The 16023-nt window shown below is 42.5% G+C and overlaps 6 protein-coding genes across 6 annotated transcripts; 4 read left to right on the top strand and 2 right to left on the bottom strand.

The window, feature by feature from the left end:
• Positions 1-2047: 2047 nt before the first annotated feature.
• On the bottom strand, positions 2048-3827 carry M431DRAFT_513113 (glycosyltransferase family 31 protein). The gene is made up of 3 exons (XM_024919956.1): positions 3130-3827; positions 2608-3073; positions 2048-2506 (listed from the first exon to the last, which is right to left on the bottom strand). Exons 1-3 carry the CDS (start codon positions 3789-3791, stop codon positions 2123-2125), a joined length of 1512 nt encoding a protein of 503 aa, XP_024769037.1. The 5' UTR covers positions 3792-3827; the 3' UTR covers positions 2048-2122.
• A 409-nt stretch (positions 3828-4236) lies between these two features.
• M431DRAFT_97926 (hypothetical protein) lies at positions 4237-5964 on the top strand (the record flags this gene model as incomplete). Its single annotated transcript, XM_024924978.1, has 4 exons — positions 4237-4467; positions 4524-4624; positions 4678-5683; positions 5752-5964. 4 exons carry the CDS (start codon positions 4237-4239, stop codon positions 5962-5964), a joined length of 1551 nt encoding a protein of 516 aa, XP_024769036.1.
• A 466-nt stretch (positions 5965-6430) lies between these two features.
• M431DRAFT_500451 (hypothetical protein) lies at positions 6431-8502 on the top strand (the record flags this gene model as incomplete). Its single annotated transcript, XM_024917922.1, has 5 exons — positions 6431-6446; positions 6504-6753; positions 6820-7058; positions 7116-7963; positions 8038-8502. The coding sequence occupies 5 exons, from the start codon at positions 6431-6433 to the stop codon at positions 8500-8502; spliced, it is 1818 nt and encodes a 605-aa protein (XP_024769035.1).
• A 246-nt stretch (positions 8503-8748) lies between these two features.
• On the bottom strand, positions 8749-10013 carry M431DRAFT_98125 (hypothetical protein; the record flags this gene model as incomplete). Its single annotated transcript, XM_024925001.1, has 3 exons — positions 8749-9393; positions 9448-9683; positions 9746-10013. 3 exons carry the CDS (start codon positions 10011-10013, stop codon positions 8749-8751), a joined length of 1149 nt encoding a protein of 382 aa, XP_024769034.1.
• Positions 10014-10639: 626 nt separating this feature from the next.
• On the top strand, positions 10640-11707 carry M431DRAFT_513108 (hypothetical protein). The gene has a single exon (XM_024919955.1). It carries the CDS (start codon positions 10766-10768, stop codon positions 11609-11611), a length of 846 nt encoding a protein of 281 aa, XP_024769033.1. The 5' UTR covers positions 10640-10765; the 3' UTR covers positions 11612-11707.
• A 128-nt stretch (positions 11708-11835) lies between these two features.
• M431DRAFT_524827 (hypothetical protein) lies at positions 11836-15809 on the top strand. The gene is made up of 3 exons (XM_024920591.1): positions 11836-12770; positions 13219-13223; positions 13343-15809. Exons 1-3 carry the CDS (start codon positions 11901-11903, stop codon positions 15738-15740), a joined length of 3273 nt encoding a protein of 1090 aa, XP_024769032.1. The 5' UTR covers positions 11836-11900; the 3' UTR covers positions 15741-15809.
• Positions 15810-16023: the final 214 nt, after the last annotated feature.

The following is a 16023-nucleotide window of genomic DNA, read 5'->3' as shown; positions in this document are numbered from 1 at the left end:
TTATATAAAATAAAATTATTATTTAAGGTAAAAAACTTAAATATAAAGTTAAAAAACTTAAAATAATAAAATTTAATAAAAATACTTAATAAATTAAATACTTAATAAAATAAAAAAAACTATAATAAAATAAAAAACTTATAGTAAATTATTAAAAACTTTAAATATTTAAAATTTTTTATAAATAACTTTTACTAAAGTTTAAGTTTAGTAAAAAAAAATTAAAAATACCTTAATTTATAATATTTACTATAAAACTTATAGTTATAGAATTAATTAAATTAAGTAATAATATTATAGCTTAATAAATAGCTTTTACTTTTTTATACTTAACCTTATTTAACTTATTTAAATTAATAATACCTTATATAATAGTATAATATATTTACTTATATTAAATCTTTTTTTATTTTTATAATTAAAAAACTTTTATAACTAATTTAACTAAAGTATTTTTAGTAAATTTTAATTTATTTTTTAATTAAAAATATTAAGTAAATACTTAATTTAATTAATTAATAATTAAACCTTTTATATTATAATATAATTTATTAAGTTATATATAATTTAAATATTATAAAGAATTATTTAAAGATAGTAAATACTTATTAAACTTTTTTAAAATATAAAAAGAATAATATTTATTTATTTTTTTAATATTTTTTAAAATAAATTTAAAAAAACTCTTTTACTTTTATATTTTAAATAAAAACTTTTAGTAATATAATTTATTATAGTTAAGTAAGTTAGCTAAATAAAATAATAAAAATAAAATAAAAAGTACTTATTTATAAATATATAAAAAATATATTATTTATAATAAAGTCTTAAAGATAAAATTAATAAAAAGGGGATATTATATTATAATCTAACTTTTATAATTATAATAATAAATCTATAAAGTAATTAATTTTAAATAAATATTAGACTAATTAATTAATTAAAAATAAATTATTAGATTATTTAATAATTTAATAATTTATAAATAAATTATTAAAACTTTAAAATAATTTATAATAAAATTATTACTACTTAGTAATAATCTAGCCTAACTAACTAAGTATATAAGTTTACTTTATATTATTTATTAAAATACTTAAATAGCTTATTATTATTATATATATATATAGTAATTAAATTAAATATTTAAATACTTTACTTTACAGCTAGTAATAAAATTACCTATTTACTAACCTAATTACTTTGCTAATATAAACTATAAAACTACTCTAAGGTTTATCCCTTAGAAATAGCTAACCTATAGTACCTATAGGACCTGGTTTATTATAAGTATTACTTTAAAATTAAATTCCTTTAAAATTTATTAATAATCTTTATTTATAAAAAAGCTTAATAATTCTTTAAAGGCCTTAAAAATATCCTCTCTTTAAAGGTTAATAAATTACTATATTTTTAAATATTTAACTATAAATTATATTTTTTTTATAAAAAACCTTTAATTAAGCTAACTTTTTAATATTATAAACTTAATTTTTTCCTTAGCTTTTATAAAACTATTAAAAGCTTAAATTAATATGTTAAATATATTAATTATAATATTTTTATAGTTTTTAAAATTTACTTTTTTACTAAAGGACTTTTAATTATAATATTTAATTTTAGGTTAAATATTTTTTTCTTTAACTTTAGTAATAGTTTTAATTTCCTTTAACTTTTATACTTATTACTTAAAGGTTTTAATTTTTTATTTTATTATATATATTAAGCTTATAACTATAGAAATTAGTAATTAATTAATATATATTATATAACTATTTAAGGTTAAGACCTAAAGAAGAAAGGAACTTATTTATACTAGGGAAACGGAGTATTAAGTAAGTACTATAATTTTATCTAACAATTATATAATATCCCACTAATATTAAATTAATAAAATAAAATAAAATAAAAAGTATTTTAAATTATAAAATAATAGTAATTTAAAAACTATTTTTTATAATATTAATTTATTTTATTTAAGAAGCTTCTTTTTAATATTCAAAAAGTAATTATTTTACTAATATTTTCAAAGTACTTTAAGTATTGCTTTAATAGTAAAAACATACTACCTAAATAATAATACTCTTTTTTAATTTTTTTTTTTTTTTAATTTTAATTTATTTTAGAATTTCCTTTCTACACTTGCCCCAACCCATTTAACTATACCACAATCTTGTTTTTTTCTCCATTCCCTTATATGCTCCTCTACCCACCCCGAGGTATAATCGACCCAGGCTTCTTCATCCCCATCGCCCTTCTCTGCCTTTCGTGCCCTTCCGTGCTGTAATGATCTTAAGAGAGTACACTTTTTCCGGTCTCTCCCCTCCCATTTCCATTGCAAACAGCCCACGTCATCGCTACAAGCACGGCTACATTGCTCGGATGATTCAATCACAACCTCAGCGGGTGGTTCAAACGCATCAAAGCGGCCACCATCCCAGTTCTCACGCGATGGAACACTGCCTGGTTTATGGAATTCCCATACATCTGAATATAGCAATGGGCGCTGTCGGTTTGTTAGTTATGAAGCAGATCAACATTACTTGCCCGTACTCGGTAGAAGAAGGAGCAAATAGTTGTATGAAACATGCACGGAACGTTACTGACCTGGGATTTCCGTTGGCTAAACTCCCAGCTGAACAAATCAACCATATCTTTTGGTGATGTTTTGTGTAGAGTGATGAGCGGCTGGCACCAATGCTGATCATTGAAGGGAATATCATGAAGGCCGTAATCGCTAAACATAGGCCAGTGTCCATGCATAGGAATACCAAGCTCCCATAACACCCAGCCCAGAACGCTATCGCCACAACACTCATCATCATGATTTAGATAACTGAATTTTACGGACAGCGGGTCGTCAGTATACTGTCCATATGGACCAGTAGTGCGCTGTAACAAGGTCTTCATAGCGCCTCGACTGATCACATATCCAGGGCCCCCGTTGGCGAAGAGGGTGCCTTGGTCTCCCCGTTTGGGATCACGGCGTCCAGGAGATGGTGAGCCAATGTAAACGTTTGCATCTGGGTTGTACGTTTGAAGAAATCGGAAGAGGTTGTCCCAGAAAATATAACTAGGAGAGACGACGTCAATGAGACAGCAGGCCAATCAATACGAGAGTGTACTTACGTGTCTGTTTCGTAAAAGACGTAGAAGTCTCTATTCGGTTTCATGGCCCAAGCTCTTTCCATCATAGGTAAGAATTTGAACTTGTCCAGCGCCCATCCATTTATGTGCTTTACCTGTGCTGCAGTGTCCAATACACCGTTCGCTTGCATTTCTTTTTGGGCTAGATATTCCTCCCACATCTTGAATGTCGTAGCATTATAATGAGCGCTAGGCAGATGGGCCAAAATGTCGATAGCATGATGATCCCGGATTTTCTCTTCGAGATCAGAAAAGATGATCAATTCATCGGGCGTAAAGCAAGCGCTGGTGCTGTCCATCTGCGCGTTCAGTTTTTCCTTGTTATCGCCATGGCCGGTCTTGAGAACTGGCTGTATTCTTGATAACACATGTTTAGGAAACGAATCGCAAAGTTCTCGAGTCGAATCTTTTCCGGTTTCTACAGAGGCGGGAAGAAACTCCGTCACCGTATGATGTATGGAGTCGTTGGTCTGTGGATAAATTTGATACGGTAGCAATTGGGTTGGCTCTGGTTCTCTGAGACTATACAGAAAGAATATTAATAAGATAAGACAAGAAGCAATTAGAATGATATTCTGCAGCGGTCGGCTATGCAATACAGGCGGAAGAAAGAGTGGCCGTGACAGCTTTCTTAAAAGGGCCATTCTACATTAGAGAAAAGAAATAAGGTTGTGAAGAAGAATGCTAGGTGCGCACTAGAAGAATACGTGCCTGCTTTAGGGAGTACTAGAGTGGTAGATATACGAAGAGAGGGAGTAGTGCCAATACATGGAAATCTATATTTAGGATATATGCATCTATATATATCAACAAAAATGTGTTAAATATTTGCATATTGAGTGTTATGTTGAAGTAAACAGATTAATAACGTATAATTTGCAAAGTAATGATGTTTTAACGTTAGCTAATATGGTAATATTTGCTAGTTGCGATTTGTATTCCATTATATGTACGGCAACTATGACTAAGCAATGCGTCTTGCACTATTTATCCTTTTGCTGTTCAAGCTCGGCCTTTGACCATTTACATCTTTCCTGGCACTCCAGAGTCAACCAAGATCGACTGCTCACGACCGGCGGGCTAATCACAATGGAGTTCGATACTCTCCAGGTTCGCTTTGGCGAAATTGCCCATGTGGTATCGTCTAATTTCCAGAAACTTCCCGGCTCGGCTATGCTGGCCCGATACATCCAATCCAGCTACCAAAATGACCCCGTTCGATCTGCCATTGAATTGATACTCGTTTTGTTCTTCATACGGTACCTGATGTCTCCTTCGTACTCTACTCACAAGCAGAATTTTGTCAAGCTGCGGGAAGGCGTAAGTCTCCGGTGAATTCGCCAATGGTACCTATTACTGACTATCTATGGCTTCAGGAAATCGAGGAATTGATTGACGAATGGACTCCCGAACCGCTTGTAGCAGACCAAACTCTCATTGAAGAGATCGAGAATGAAAAACTTCCGGTTATCGTAGGGTACGTTCATGCCGTCTAATAATGATGCTGCGGTATATTGATCCACGACTCAGACCGACGGGCCCCAAAGTCAAATTGTCCAATGGACGCACTGCTATTAACCTGGCATCCTATAACTTCTATAACTTTAATGCCAACGACCAAATCAAAGAGAAGGCAATCCAAACCCTGCGGACATATGGAGTTGGCCCTTGTGGACCTCCTCAATTCTATGGCACTCAGGACGTTCACGAGAAAGCCGAGGCCGACATTTCTTCATTTCTCGGCACGGAAGCCTGCATTGTTTATGCACAAACCTTCTCGACTGTATCAAGTGTCATTCCATCTTTTTGCAAGCGCGGAGATGTGATTATTGCCGATGCTGCTGCCAATTATTCCATCCGCAAAGGCCTACAGATCTCAAGGAGCAACATCAGATGGTTCAAACACGGAGACATGGGTGATCTGGAGAAAGTGATGAAATCTGTTGTAAATGAGCAGGCAAAATCTGGTAAACTGACACGTCGATTCGTTGTTACGGAAGGCTTATTTGAGACGACCGGTGATGTGACTGACCTGCCCCGATTGGTTGAGCTGAAGGAAAAGTACAAGTTTCGAATTATTTTGGATGAAACCTGGTCATTCGGAGTGTTGGGGCGAACTGGTCGTGGCCTTACTGAAGCACAAAACGTCGATCCGCAACAAGTGGACATGATTATTGGATCACTCTCTGGCCCCCTGTGCGCGGGAGGCGGGTTCTGTGCTGGATCCAAAGATGTCATTGTGCACCAGCGCATCACTTCCTCTGCTTACACCTACTCTGCTGCCTTACCAGCCATGTTGGCCATGACAGCAAGCGAATCTGTGAAACTACTGCAGTCAAATCCCGACGTGCTTGTTCAGTGCAGAGAGAATATCCGAGCTTTGAGAGCGCAGCTTGACCCGCGTAGCGATTGGGTTGTGTGCACCAGCTCGCTGGACAATCCTATCTTGCTCCTGGCACTCAAACCCGAAGTCATCAAGGCAAGGAGATTGACCGTGGATGATCAAGAGAAAATCCTGATGGAGTGCGTCGAAGAGGTATATGCTCCCCTTTCCCTATACACCCTTTCACTTGTTGCACGATACTGATAGCTAACAACCAACAGTCTCTCGCGAACGGTGTTATGATCACGCGACTGAAGACAAGGCCTTATGCGAATGCCATGGGGGCGAAGGATGGAGATTGGACACTCCAGCCAAGCCTCAAAGTGTGCGTCACTTCTGCGCTGTCCAAAAAGGACATTGAAAAGGCAGGAATCACAATTCGACATGCCATTACGAAGATAATGACTCGAAAATCAACGAACAAGACTATCTAACTTACGACTCTTCCGAACCCACCCTTTAGACGTTCCTCTTTCTATTTCCTCGGGGACGGAAGTAATATGACATAGAGAAATCTCATAAACAGTTATAATTATAATGACATAGTAATATTAATAAATCTCTTTTCCTCAGATGTAATGAGAAAGACCAGTTGTAACAGAATTATAAGCTGCTATATAAAGTTGTCTGTTGAATGATAATTCGTACGAATTTATGCGTTTGTTTTTGGGGGGGTTATATAATCAATCTAAAACGCAGGTCCACCTCGGGAATGTCTTCAGCTTGGACCCTGGAGATACATCTTAGCTAGTGTCCAGTGCTGGGCCAAGCTATGGATTGATTTTACCCATTCCTCATGCGCTCTTCTCTCTCCGAATTTCACGGCCAGCACTCACTCGCCCTTCAATTCAGATCGAGCAATTTGTGGTAAATTTATTCTTGGCGCGATTTGCAACTGAGATGCCACGACTGCTCTGTATGTGTTTCTTACATCTGCAACGTAGCCAATGCGCTAACTTTCTTGTCTGTGTAGCTACAGCGCTGTCATTGCGTCGCGACCCTCGACTGCTTAAAATACCTCCATACATATCTGCCTTCTGCATCGCCATTGGTGTTGTTTGGCTCCTCCTACTGCCCCTGGACGATTACTCGAGACGAACCTACGTATCAGAGAATGCTCTCTTGCCTGGCCAGGTGCATACATACTTTGGGGGTAGTGAACAATCCATTTTCAGAGCATTCAGGCATGAGGTAGACTTGCTTGCTAGCAAGAACAACTTCGAGTCAGTGGCCTTTCCCAGCTGGAGGGACGATTTCCGCGGCACACAGAAGGCTAACACGGAAACTAGGGTCAATGACAAGCTGGAATCCATCCTGACTGGCTTTGGAGTCAAGGTTGGTCGACAAAATTATACCTATCACTCTGCGGGAGAGATATACAGTGGGGAGAATGTGTACGGTATTTTGCAAGCTCCGCGAGGGGACGCAACCGAAGCCATCGTTCTGGTGGCTGCATGGAAAAGTATACATGAGCAGCTCAATCGTAATGGTGTTGCGCTCGTCCTCACGTTGGCTCGCTATTTCAAACGTTAGTCGCCAATGAAGCTCGAGCTTTACACATCCCAATCCAACTAACAATACCTAGGTTGGTCTTTATGGTCCAAGGATATCATTCTCCTTCTACCTCCAGATAGCACAACGGGTACGCAAGCCTGGGTTGATGCCTATCATGATGCCCATGATTCAAAGTATATTGCGCCGTTGCCTCTCAAGTCTGGTGCGCTGCAGGGAGCTCTTGCGATTGACTACCCTTTTGAGCACCGGTATCATGAACTCCACATCATTTACGACGGTACGAATGGTCAATTGCCTAATCTCGACCTCATCAACTCGATTGTAAACATTGCAGGCGGCCAGATGGGCATTGAAACTACCGTCCAGCAAATGGCTGGCCATACAGACAGCTACCAGGATCGACTTCAAACGATGCTCCGAGGTATGCTTTATCAAGGCCTTGGATATCCAACGGGACCCCATAGCAGCTTCATTCCCTATCATGTGGACGCTATAACCTTACAGCCCGCTGGCGAAGGATGGCACGATGAGATGGCAATGGGTAGAGTTGTAGAAGGATCTTTCAGGAGTCTCAACAACCTGTTGGAGCATTTGCATCAGAGCTTCTTTTTCTACCTTCTCATGCAGAAGAATCGTTTTGTTAGCATAGGCACATATCTGCCCAGTGCCATGCTGGTTGCTGCCAACTTCACTATTATGGCCATCTTTCTTTGGGTAAAGAGTGGGCAACCCATCGCAAAGAGAGAAGCTACCGACAAGCCAAAGGGCGACATTTCAGAAGGCAAAGGAGTTTCGACAACGACGCCTTCATCTCCTCCTACAGTTGAGCGTAACCTTCTCTCGCCGCTTGCTCTCGTTGCGACATGCCATTCCATTTCTGCCATTCCTCTATTCGTTTTCAACCACCTTGGTATTAAGGTACGCTGAAACACCAAACTTATGGTTATAGTAGATCTTGAATTCTGAGTGCTGACCTATCATTCTATGACTAGACGTTACCATTGGCCTTTTTGCTATTTTCCGTCTTGTCCACTGCTCTTCCTGCAATCTTCTCTTTCGTTATCGCCTCAGTACAGAAGCCTACTGCGCAGTTCTTTCAACTTACAAAGTCCTTCTCACTGCTGATTTTAGGCGTATCTCTTGCCACGCTTAGTACGCTCAATTTCTCGCTCGCTTTTCTGGTTGGGCTTCTGGCAAGCCCTCTTACTTTCATCCAACCGACCAAGAACCTGGTCACTAGGTTATTCCTTGTAATCCTATTGATAATAACTTCACCGCCTGTTGTTATATCATCTGCAGCATGGACCAGTGGTGTTACTATGTCTGAAGTGTTGAAAGCTGCGAGTTTGGGGTGGAATGTGTGGGGGATGTACACACCAATCATTATTTGGTGCGTTTGGTGGCCTGCATGGCTCATCGGCACAACAAACACTCTTAGTTCTACTTTTAAGATATGAAGGGTGCCCGCGTTTTCCGCGAAGACTATAGCTATGACTTTGAGAAATATATAATAGACCCTGCCATAACAGGGATGGATCTCTCTTCTTTGTTAGAATGCGTTTTGGATATATCACGTTGTCTGACCAAGGAGTGTACACTATTTAAGAGTTCAATAGAATTGCAGTGCGTATTTGTGGTATACTATACAACCTCTCTAAGAGCATTTGCAAACTCCATTGACTGGCATCTCATCGTGGTGATGCTTATGCTGCCCAAACATCATGGCCGGCCGCTTCAATCCAGTTCCCCAGCTGGTTGACGTTTGAATCCCACTCGAGGAGTCGTTGGCGCATACTCTCGATCTGCTTCATGTCGAGTACCTTCGGTTGCACCCAAGTAATGTGTGCAATCTGACCTACTTGGTCGATTGTTCCGCGCAAAAGGCCCAGGCTCAAAGCCTTCATCACCAAATGCTCAATTTCTTGGGGTTGAACTTTGGTCTCTTGAGAAATAGTAGCAAAGGTCATGGTTCTGTCATGCGGTGGTCTGCGAAATACAGCTTCCGTCAAAGCTGCCAAGTATATCTTCTGTCGGAGGCTGTCCGAATTGTCGTTTAACAGCTTGTTAGACGCAATGTTATCTGAAAGAAGGTCGTAGGCAGCAAGATCTCCCCGGTTGTAGGCGAAGAGGAGGTCACGCAACCAAGCATCATCCTCACTCCGACCCAGGGTGTCCAGAATGGGGTGGAGTAGAAGCTCGCCGAAATTATAGATACTAGTAGATACTAGAGCAGCAACGCTTAGGTAGTAGGCTCTTCGATGTCGTTCCTCGTCAGAGAGCGATGACAGGTCGATACAGGCAAGATAGAGGAGGGCAGTTCGGTAGTAGTTTGCGAAGTCCATCTTTCGCTAACAAACCGCAGGATTAGTGGTGGCATTCGAAAAGGTAATGAGAAGACTCACCTGATAGTAGTTGGCACTGGCGTCGTAAAACGCTGCATGTACGACTGCCTCAACAGAGTCGAATGAGTCTAGTATTTTCTCTGCGGCGTCTAGATCTTGTTTCGCATCCTCCAGCTCGCCAAGGCTTAGTTTCACCCTGGCCACTGCAACAGAAGCAAATACAAGCGCATCTTGGGAATCCTCTGTGTCCACCTTCTTAACTACGGACTGCAGGAAAGCCAAACGTTCACGGTCATCTTCCACATATTGTCAGTAGGGCCCGCGGATGGCTTTGGGTTCAAGGAGGCTGGGAACAAACCTTTGCACTGTGTTGCGGCTTTGAGGGCTAGCATCACCAGCTTCAATTTGTTGATTTTATCGGCAAACTTGAGGATGAAGACATTGTAGAAGGCCAAGCGCTGGGCGGCGCTGCCCTCATCGTTGAAGAATTCGACGAGGGCGTCTGTGAGTTGATGCCACAGCTTACGCTCCCAGTAGTCCTCGAAGTTGAGGATAAGAGGCTGGAGCTCCTCTGGAGCTGCGTCTCGTTGCTCCGCAAGGAAATCGGAGATGCTGTCGGTGTTCATATTGGAGACGTAGCGACCAACGGTGGTCAGCCGCAGCTTGGAGCTTGGATGTCAACTTTGGTTGAGCGATTGACAAGCGGTAGAGTGCGTAGCGCCGTGACGTTTTGCTACCGTTCGAAGTGAGGTATTGAGGGATGCAACTCTTTCAGATCTGAAGTTGTTCAGAGGCGGTTCAAGGTGGCTCAAGGTGGTGGTGATAGCGTACATGCAATGCAGCCTTACTTCATGGGTCCTCCTGGCGAATAACGTGGCAGCTAGCTGCCTAGCGCAAACATTGGCAGCCTTGCTACTACAGTGGGAGATCTCTCGTCAATGACGGAACGAGCAGGGGAGGTACCTTCCCAGTGCTTATCGATAAACCTTGAACAAGGACACCTTGGTACAACCTGGTAGTTGGCACGATATAAGACAGGACATGGCTGTAGTATATCCTTCTTTTTCGTCAGCAATAGAAATAAGAGAGAAAAGAAAAAAGAAGAAAAGGGGGGTTCTTTATGGCTTTTACATAGCAAAGACCTGAAGTTTCAAATTTGTTATGTGTATGCACTTCGAGGTGCCTACCTTGTACCTACCTGTAGATCTAGAACCTCGGCCCGCGTTACTAATGTAACAAGCCCCCAACCTCGGTGACATGCATATACAAACCTGCGAATTAAACCTACCTACCCTCTCATCGCTTTGCCATTATGATATATGAAATTGCGCTTGTCTCTACCACTTGAAAGTGACTGAAAGAAAGGACAACCCGAACCATGGCAGCTTCTCTTGTAACCCTTCCTATGGTGCAGCGCCTGAGCCCACGCTGTATCCGGATCCTTGGCGGCAACCCAGGCAAATTTTCGCTGCAGGGCACTAACACCTACTTGCTTGGTACTGGCCGCTTTCGTATTTTAATTGATACAGGAGAAGGACGTCCAGTTTGGATACAAACACTCAAGGAAACGCTTGACCAAGAAAATGCGACAGTGAAGTTGGCCGTGATATCACATTGGCATCATGACCACACCGGCGGCATTACGGATCTTGTCAATGCTTTCCCTCAAGTACAGGTTTTCAAAAACAGCCCCGATGATGGACAGTTGCCGATTCAGAGTGGCGATAATTTTCAAGTCGAAGATGCGACTTTAACGGCCTGGCACACTCCCGGTCACGCAAAAGACCACATGGTGTTTGTGCTTACCGAAGAAGATGCAATGTTTGCGGGTGATAATGTACTTGGACAGGGCACTGCTGTGTTTGAGGATCTGTTTACATATCTCCAGAGTCTGAGCAAAATGAAGACACTCTTTTCTGGGCAAATTTATCCAGGCCATGGGCCTGTAGTTGAGGATGGACTGGGAAAGATTAGCGAATATATCGAGCACCGCCGCCAGCGAGAGGAAGAGGTTTTGCAAGTAATGAGGGCCAGCAACCCGGACAATAGCAAAATCTGGACGGCAATGGACATAGTTAAAACGGTTTATAAGGATGTGCGTGAGGATTTACACATGGCAGCTTGTGGTGGGGTTTTACAGATGCTTGCCAAATTAGAGCAGGAGAGGAAGGTTAAACAAACCAAAGACGGGTGGCAGCTGGACGATGTTAAGAGTGTTATTTAATTGCTATCTGCTCCACGTTGGCATATCAATAGAATATACACATAATGCTTCATACCTCTCGAGGATTGAGCTCGTTGAGCTACATGTGATTATGTAGTAGACACGGACTTGTACGGACAATTTTATCGCATGTGTGAGAAAGGTGAAGAATAGAGATAAGAATAGACTTAGTGTAGAACCTAAGTTTGCATGTGATAGTTTCTACTACCACTAGGTAATATGTCGCTTATATTTCATCCAACTTACAATCTAGCACTTGTCAATAAACAAAAACTCCAAGATCCTCACCATGTCGGCTGATTTCTGGGCTGGCTATCTCAGCGGAATAGTCGGCATTGTAGTAGGCAACCCTCTCGACATTGAAAAAGTACACCAACAAACGAGAAGCAATGTTGCCCGGAAATTATATAGCCAGAGCTCGGTGGCCTTTATGAAAGGCACTGCCGCTCCCATATTCGGGTACGGGGCTCTGAATGCGCTGCTGTTCTACTCATACAACCGATCCGAAGCAATTCTGAAAAAGGTGGCATCAACCCCGGATGCCAGGTGGGTTACATGGACAGCCGGAGCAGTGAGCGGCCTGGGAGTATGGATAGTCAGCGCTCCAACCGAGTTAATCAAATGCCGGGCACAAATGTCCACGCCAGCCACATCGAGCTGGGCGATTTTGAAGCAGATATGGAGGAGAGAGGGTGTGAAGGGCCTCTACTATGGCGGGGTTGTCACAGCGCTTCGGGATAGCATCGGCTATGGCTTTTACTTTTGGACATACGAATTGGCTCATCGCTACTGGCCTGCTGCTCAAGAGCAGGACAATGCTGCATCCGGGCGACGAGATACGTCAAAGGTATTGGTTTGTGGTGGGATTGCAGGAATTGCCACTTGGGCCAGTGTGTTTCCTCTCGACGTCATCAAGTCGCGCCTACAGACACAGCAATATTCCTACCGGCCAACGACGGATGAGACGCCGTTTCTGAGGCACGACAGAACGAGCATGGCAAGCAAAAATAACAGGCGGTATGGAGCATGGCAGGTGATGACGGATACTTACAGAGAGGGCGGAATTCGTCCATTTTTCCGAGGCCTATCAATCTGCAGTGTCAGAGCCTTCGTGGTGAATGCCATTCAATGGGCTGTATACGAGTGGATCATGAATGAAGTAAATATAGGCAATAAAGATCAAATGAAAATGCTCACGGAGGCTTAATTAGAGGGCATTCAGCGGGTTTCATCTTTACTGGTTAGGTACATCAGGAATTGGCAGTCGCGCATCCGCTTGTTTTGTCATGGATCGAGAATGCCTTGGCGGAACATTCTTGGTGATTCGTTTTCCCGTGATAGAGAAGAGCAAAGTCACAAATTAGAAATATTAACACATATTGCAATCAAACTGAATGCATCATGCATACCCACCTCTCTGCGTCACATCATCGAGAATCCTACGAGATGTGTTCCACAGCATGCCTTGTCTAAGTAGGTATTCCAGAATGTTTATATTAGTCACGTGATATCGCGTCAAAGTCTCGTGTGCCAAACTACGCGCGACACAGCTCAGGGAAACGCGTCATCTTACTCACTTCCTACCTATGTATGAATTTGCTTAGAAGCGCCGGTGTTTTGTTTTGTTTCCGTGCACAAGCTTGTGAAGATTGCGCTCATTTATCATGTCAGCTTCGTATGTGATTCTTTGCAACAATTAACATGATGCACTACCTTTATTGACAAATTTAGTGCGCCATCAATCTCAGCGCTGAAGGACAAGCCCCCCAGCAAGCTGAATCACCAGGTTCCTAGGCCTCAGAATCTTGACAAACTTCGGAAACCGTTCAAATGTCCGTCGGCGGCTACTGCAGTATCCGCGTCGGATCGCCCAGCCAGGAAAAAAAGAAAGGTCGATTATAGAGGAGCCGATGAAAACGGACCAACGAGCATCGATACGGCATATGATGCTGCTGGTCGCCAAGTAGTGGCATCGCCCAAGTTTCCAGTCTTCCAAGCCAAAGATAAGAATGTTGTTTTTCGAAAAGCCTTCTCTATTCCTCTGAAGGACAAATCCCAGGTGGCATTCGACGCATCAAGACCACCGCCAACACTTGGTCTGCGACGTGGGGTCGTGTTTGTCCCCAAGCCCCTACATGATCCATCCGGCGAATTTGCCATTGTTCTTTATGACCCAACAGTTGATGCGAAGCCTGATGCAATTCCGGAAACCGTGGTGCAAAAAGAGGCGGAGTCCTCGAAAATCGACAGCCCGATTGTGCATAAAAGCCTTGCTGAGATCCTTGGCATCAAGAAGGAAGTGGAGCAAGATCATCCAAAAGTGCCGGTTGTCATTGATCCTAAGATTGCTAAATGTCTCCGCCCTCATCAGATTGAAGGAGTCAAATTCATGTATAAATGTGTTACAGGGCTGGTCGATGAAAAAGCTCACGGATGCATCATGGCTGACGAGATGGGACTGGGAAAGACGCTCCAGTGCATTACGCTCATGTGGACGCTTCTGAAGCAATCTCCTACTGGTGGGAAGTCGACAATACAAAAGGCTATCGTGGTTTGCCCCGCAAGTCTGGTGAAAAACTGGGCAAACGAGCTGACAAAATGGCTTGGTCCTAATGCTATCAATCCATTTGCCATTGATGGCAAGGCACCAAAGGAAGAATTGAAACGCCAACTTCGTCAATGGGCGATCGCCTCTGGCCGATCCATCACTCGGCCAGTCATCATTGTCTCGTACGAGACTCTGCGCCTCAATGTTGAAGAGCTCAAACACACCAAGATCGGACTTCTGTTTTGCGATGAGGGCCATCGTTTGAAAAATGCAGACAGCAATACATTCAGCGCTCTAAACGATCTAAATGTTACCAGACGAGTGATCCTCACCGGTACACCCATTCAAAATGATCTTACGGAATATTTTGCCTTGACCAGTTTCGCTAATCCAGATCTACTTGGATCTCGATTGGAGTTCCGAAAGCGCTTTGAGATACCCATTTTGCGTGGGCGAGATGCGGACGCCTCAGAGCATGATCGCCAGCGCGGAGACGAATGCACTGGAGAATTGCTCGGTATTGTTAACAAATTTTTGATTCGACGGACAAACGACATCCTCTCCAAATACCTTCCGGTGAAATATGAGCATGTGGTCTTTTGCAACCTCGCTCCATTCCAGATCGATCTCTACAATTATTTTATCACCAGTCCAGATATCCAAGCTCTTCTTCGTGGCAAGGGTAGTCAGCCCCTCAAAGCCATCAACATTCTCAAAAAGCTCTGCAACCACCCCGACCTTCTGAATATTTCAGATGACCTGCCTGGCTCAGAAAAATGCTTCCCAGAGGACTACGTTCCTAGGGAGGCTCGTGGAAGAGATCGTGATATCAAACCCTGGTATTCGGGAAAGATGCTGGTCCTCGATCGAATGCTTGCCAAGATTCGAGAAGACACAAATGACAAGATTGTCCTCATTAGCAACTACACGTCTACATTGGACCTCTTTGAACGTCTCTGCAGAGAACGCCAATATGGATGCCTACGTCTCGACGGAACTATGAATGTGAACAAACGCCAAAAACTGGTTGACCGCTTTAACGACCCAGATGGGGATGAATTCATCTTCTTATTGAGCAGCAAGGCAGGAGGCTGTGGAATCAATCTCATTGGAGCAAACCGCCTTGTCCTTTTTGATCCGGATTGGAATCCCGCTGCCGACCAACAAGCCCTGGCGCGAGTTTGGCGAGACGGCCAGAAGAAGGATTGCTTCGTTTACCGCTTCATTGCCACTGGCACCATCGAGGAGAAAATCTTTCAGAGACAGTCTCATAAGCAAAGCTTATCGTCGTGCGTGGTAGATTCTGCTGAAGACGTGGAGCGTCATTTCTCCCTCGATAGTCTTAGAGAACTCTTTCAGTATCGTCCTGAAACCACCAGCGACACCCACGATACATTCAAGTGCAAAAGATGCAAGCCTGATGGTCGACAATTCATCAAGGCCCCCGCCATGTTATATGGCGATACAAGCACTTGGAACCACTTTGTCAACTCTGGGCTGCAGCCTATTCAAGATTTGTTGCTTCGGCAGGAATACGCCGGAAGTGAGGTTTCAGCTGTATTTCAATACATATCGCATTAGACTAGACTAGATGTAGCTAGATTTCGATTCAATCAAATACTACCACCGAGATACAGTCTATTATAAGCGAATATTAAAATTTGCGATGGCACTAGAAGTGATAGCTCTACGGAGTCCTGGGCAGACTAACATCAATTCAAGGCACGGGCCAGATTGTGTACGAACATCTCCGTTGCTGCGGCACTAGGAACGGAGCTCCGTCTAACGCCACGTCGGGCTCCGAGTTGTATGGCCGAGAGCTTCGCAAAAGCGAGCCTCTGGAGCGGCGACCGATGATTCGGCT

The sequence above is a fragment of the Trichoderma harzianum genome, assembly GCF_003025095.1.
Source record: "Trichoderma harzianum CBS 226.95 unplaced genomic scaffold M431scaffold_19, whole genome shotgun sequence".
In the NCBI taxonomy this organism is placed as follows: domain Eukaryota; kingdom Fungi; phylum Ascomycota; class Sordariomycetes; order Hypocreales; family Hypocreaceae; genus Trichoderma; species Trichoderma harzianum.
This window is presented reverse-complemented; position numbering and strand designations above follow the sequence as displayed.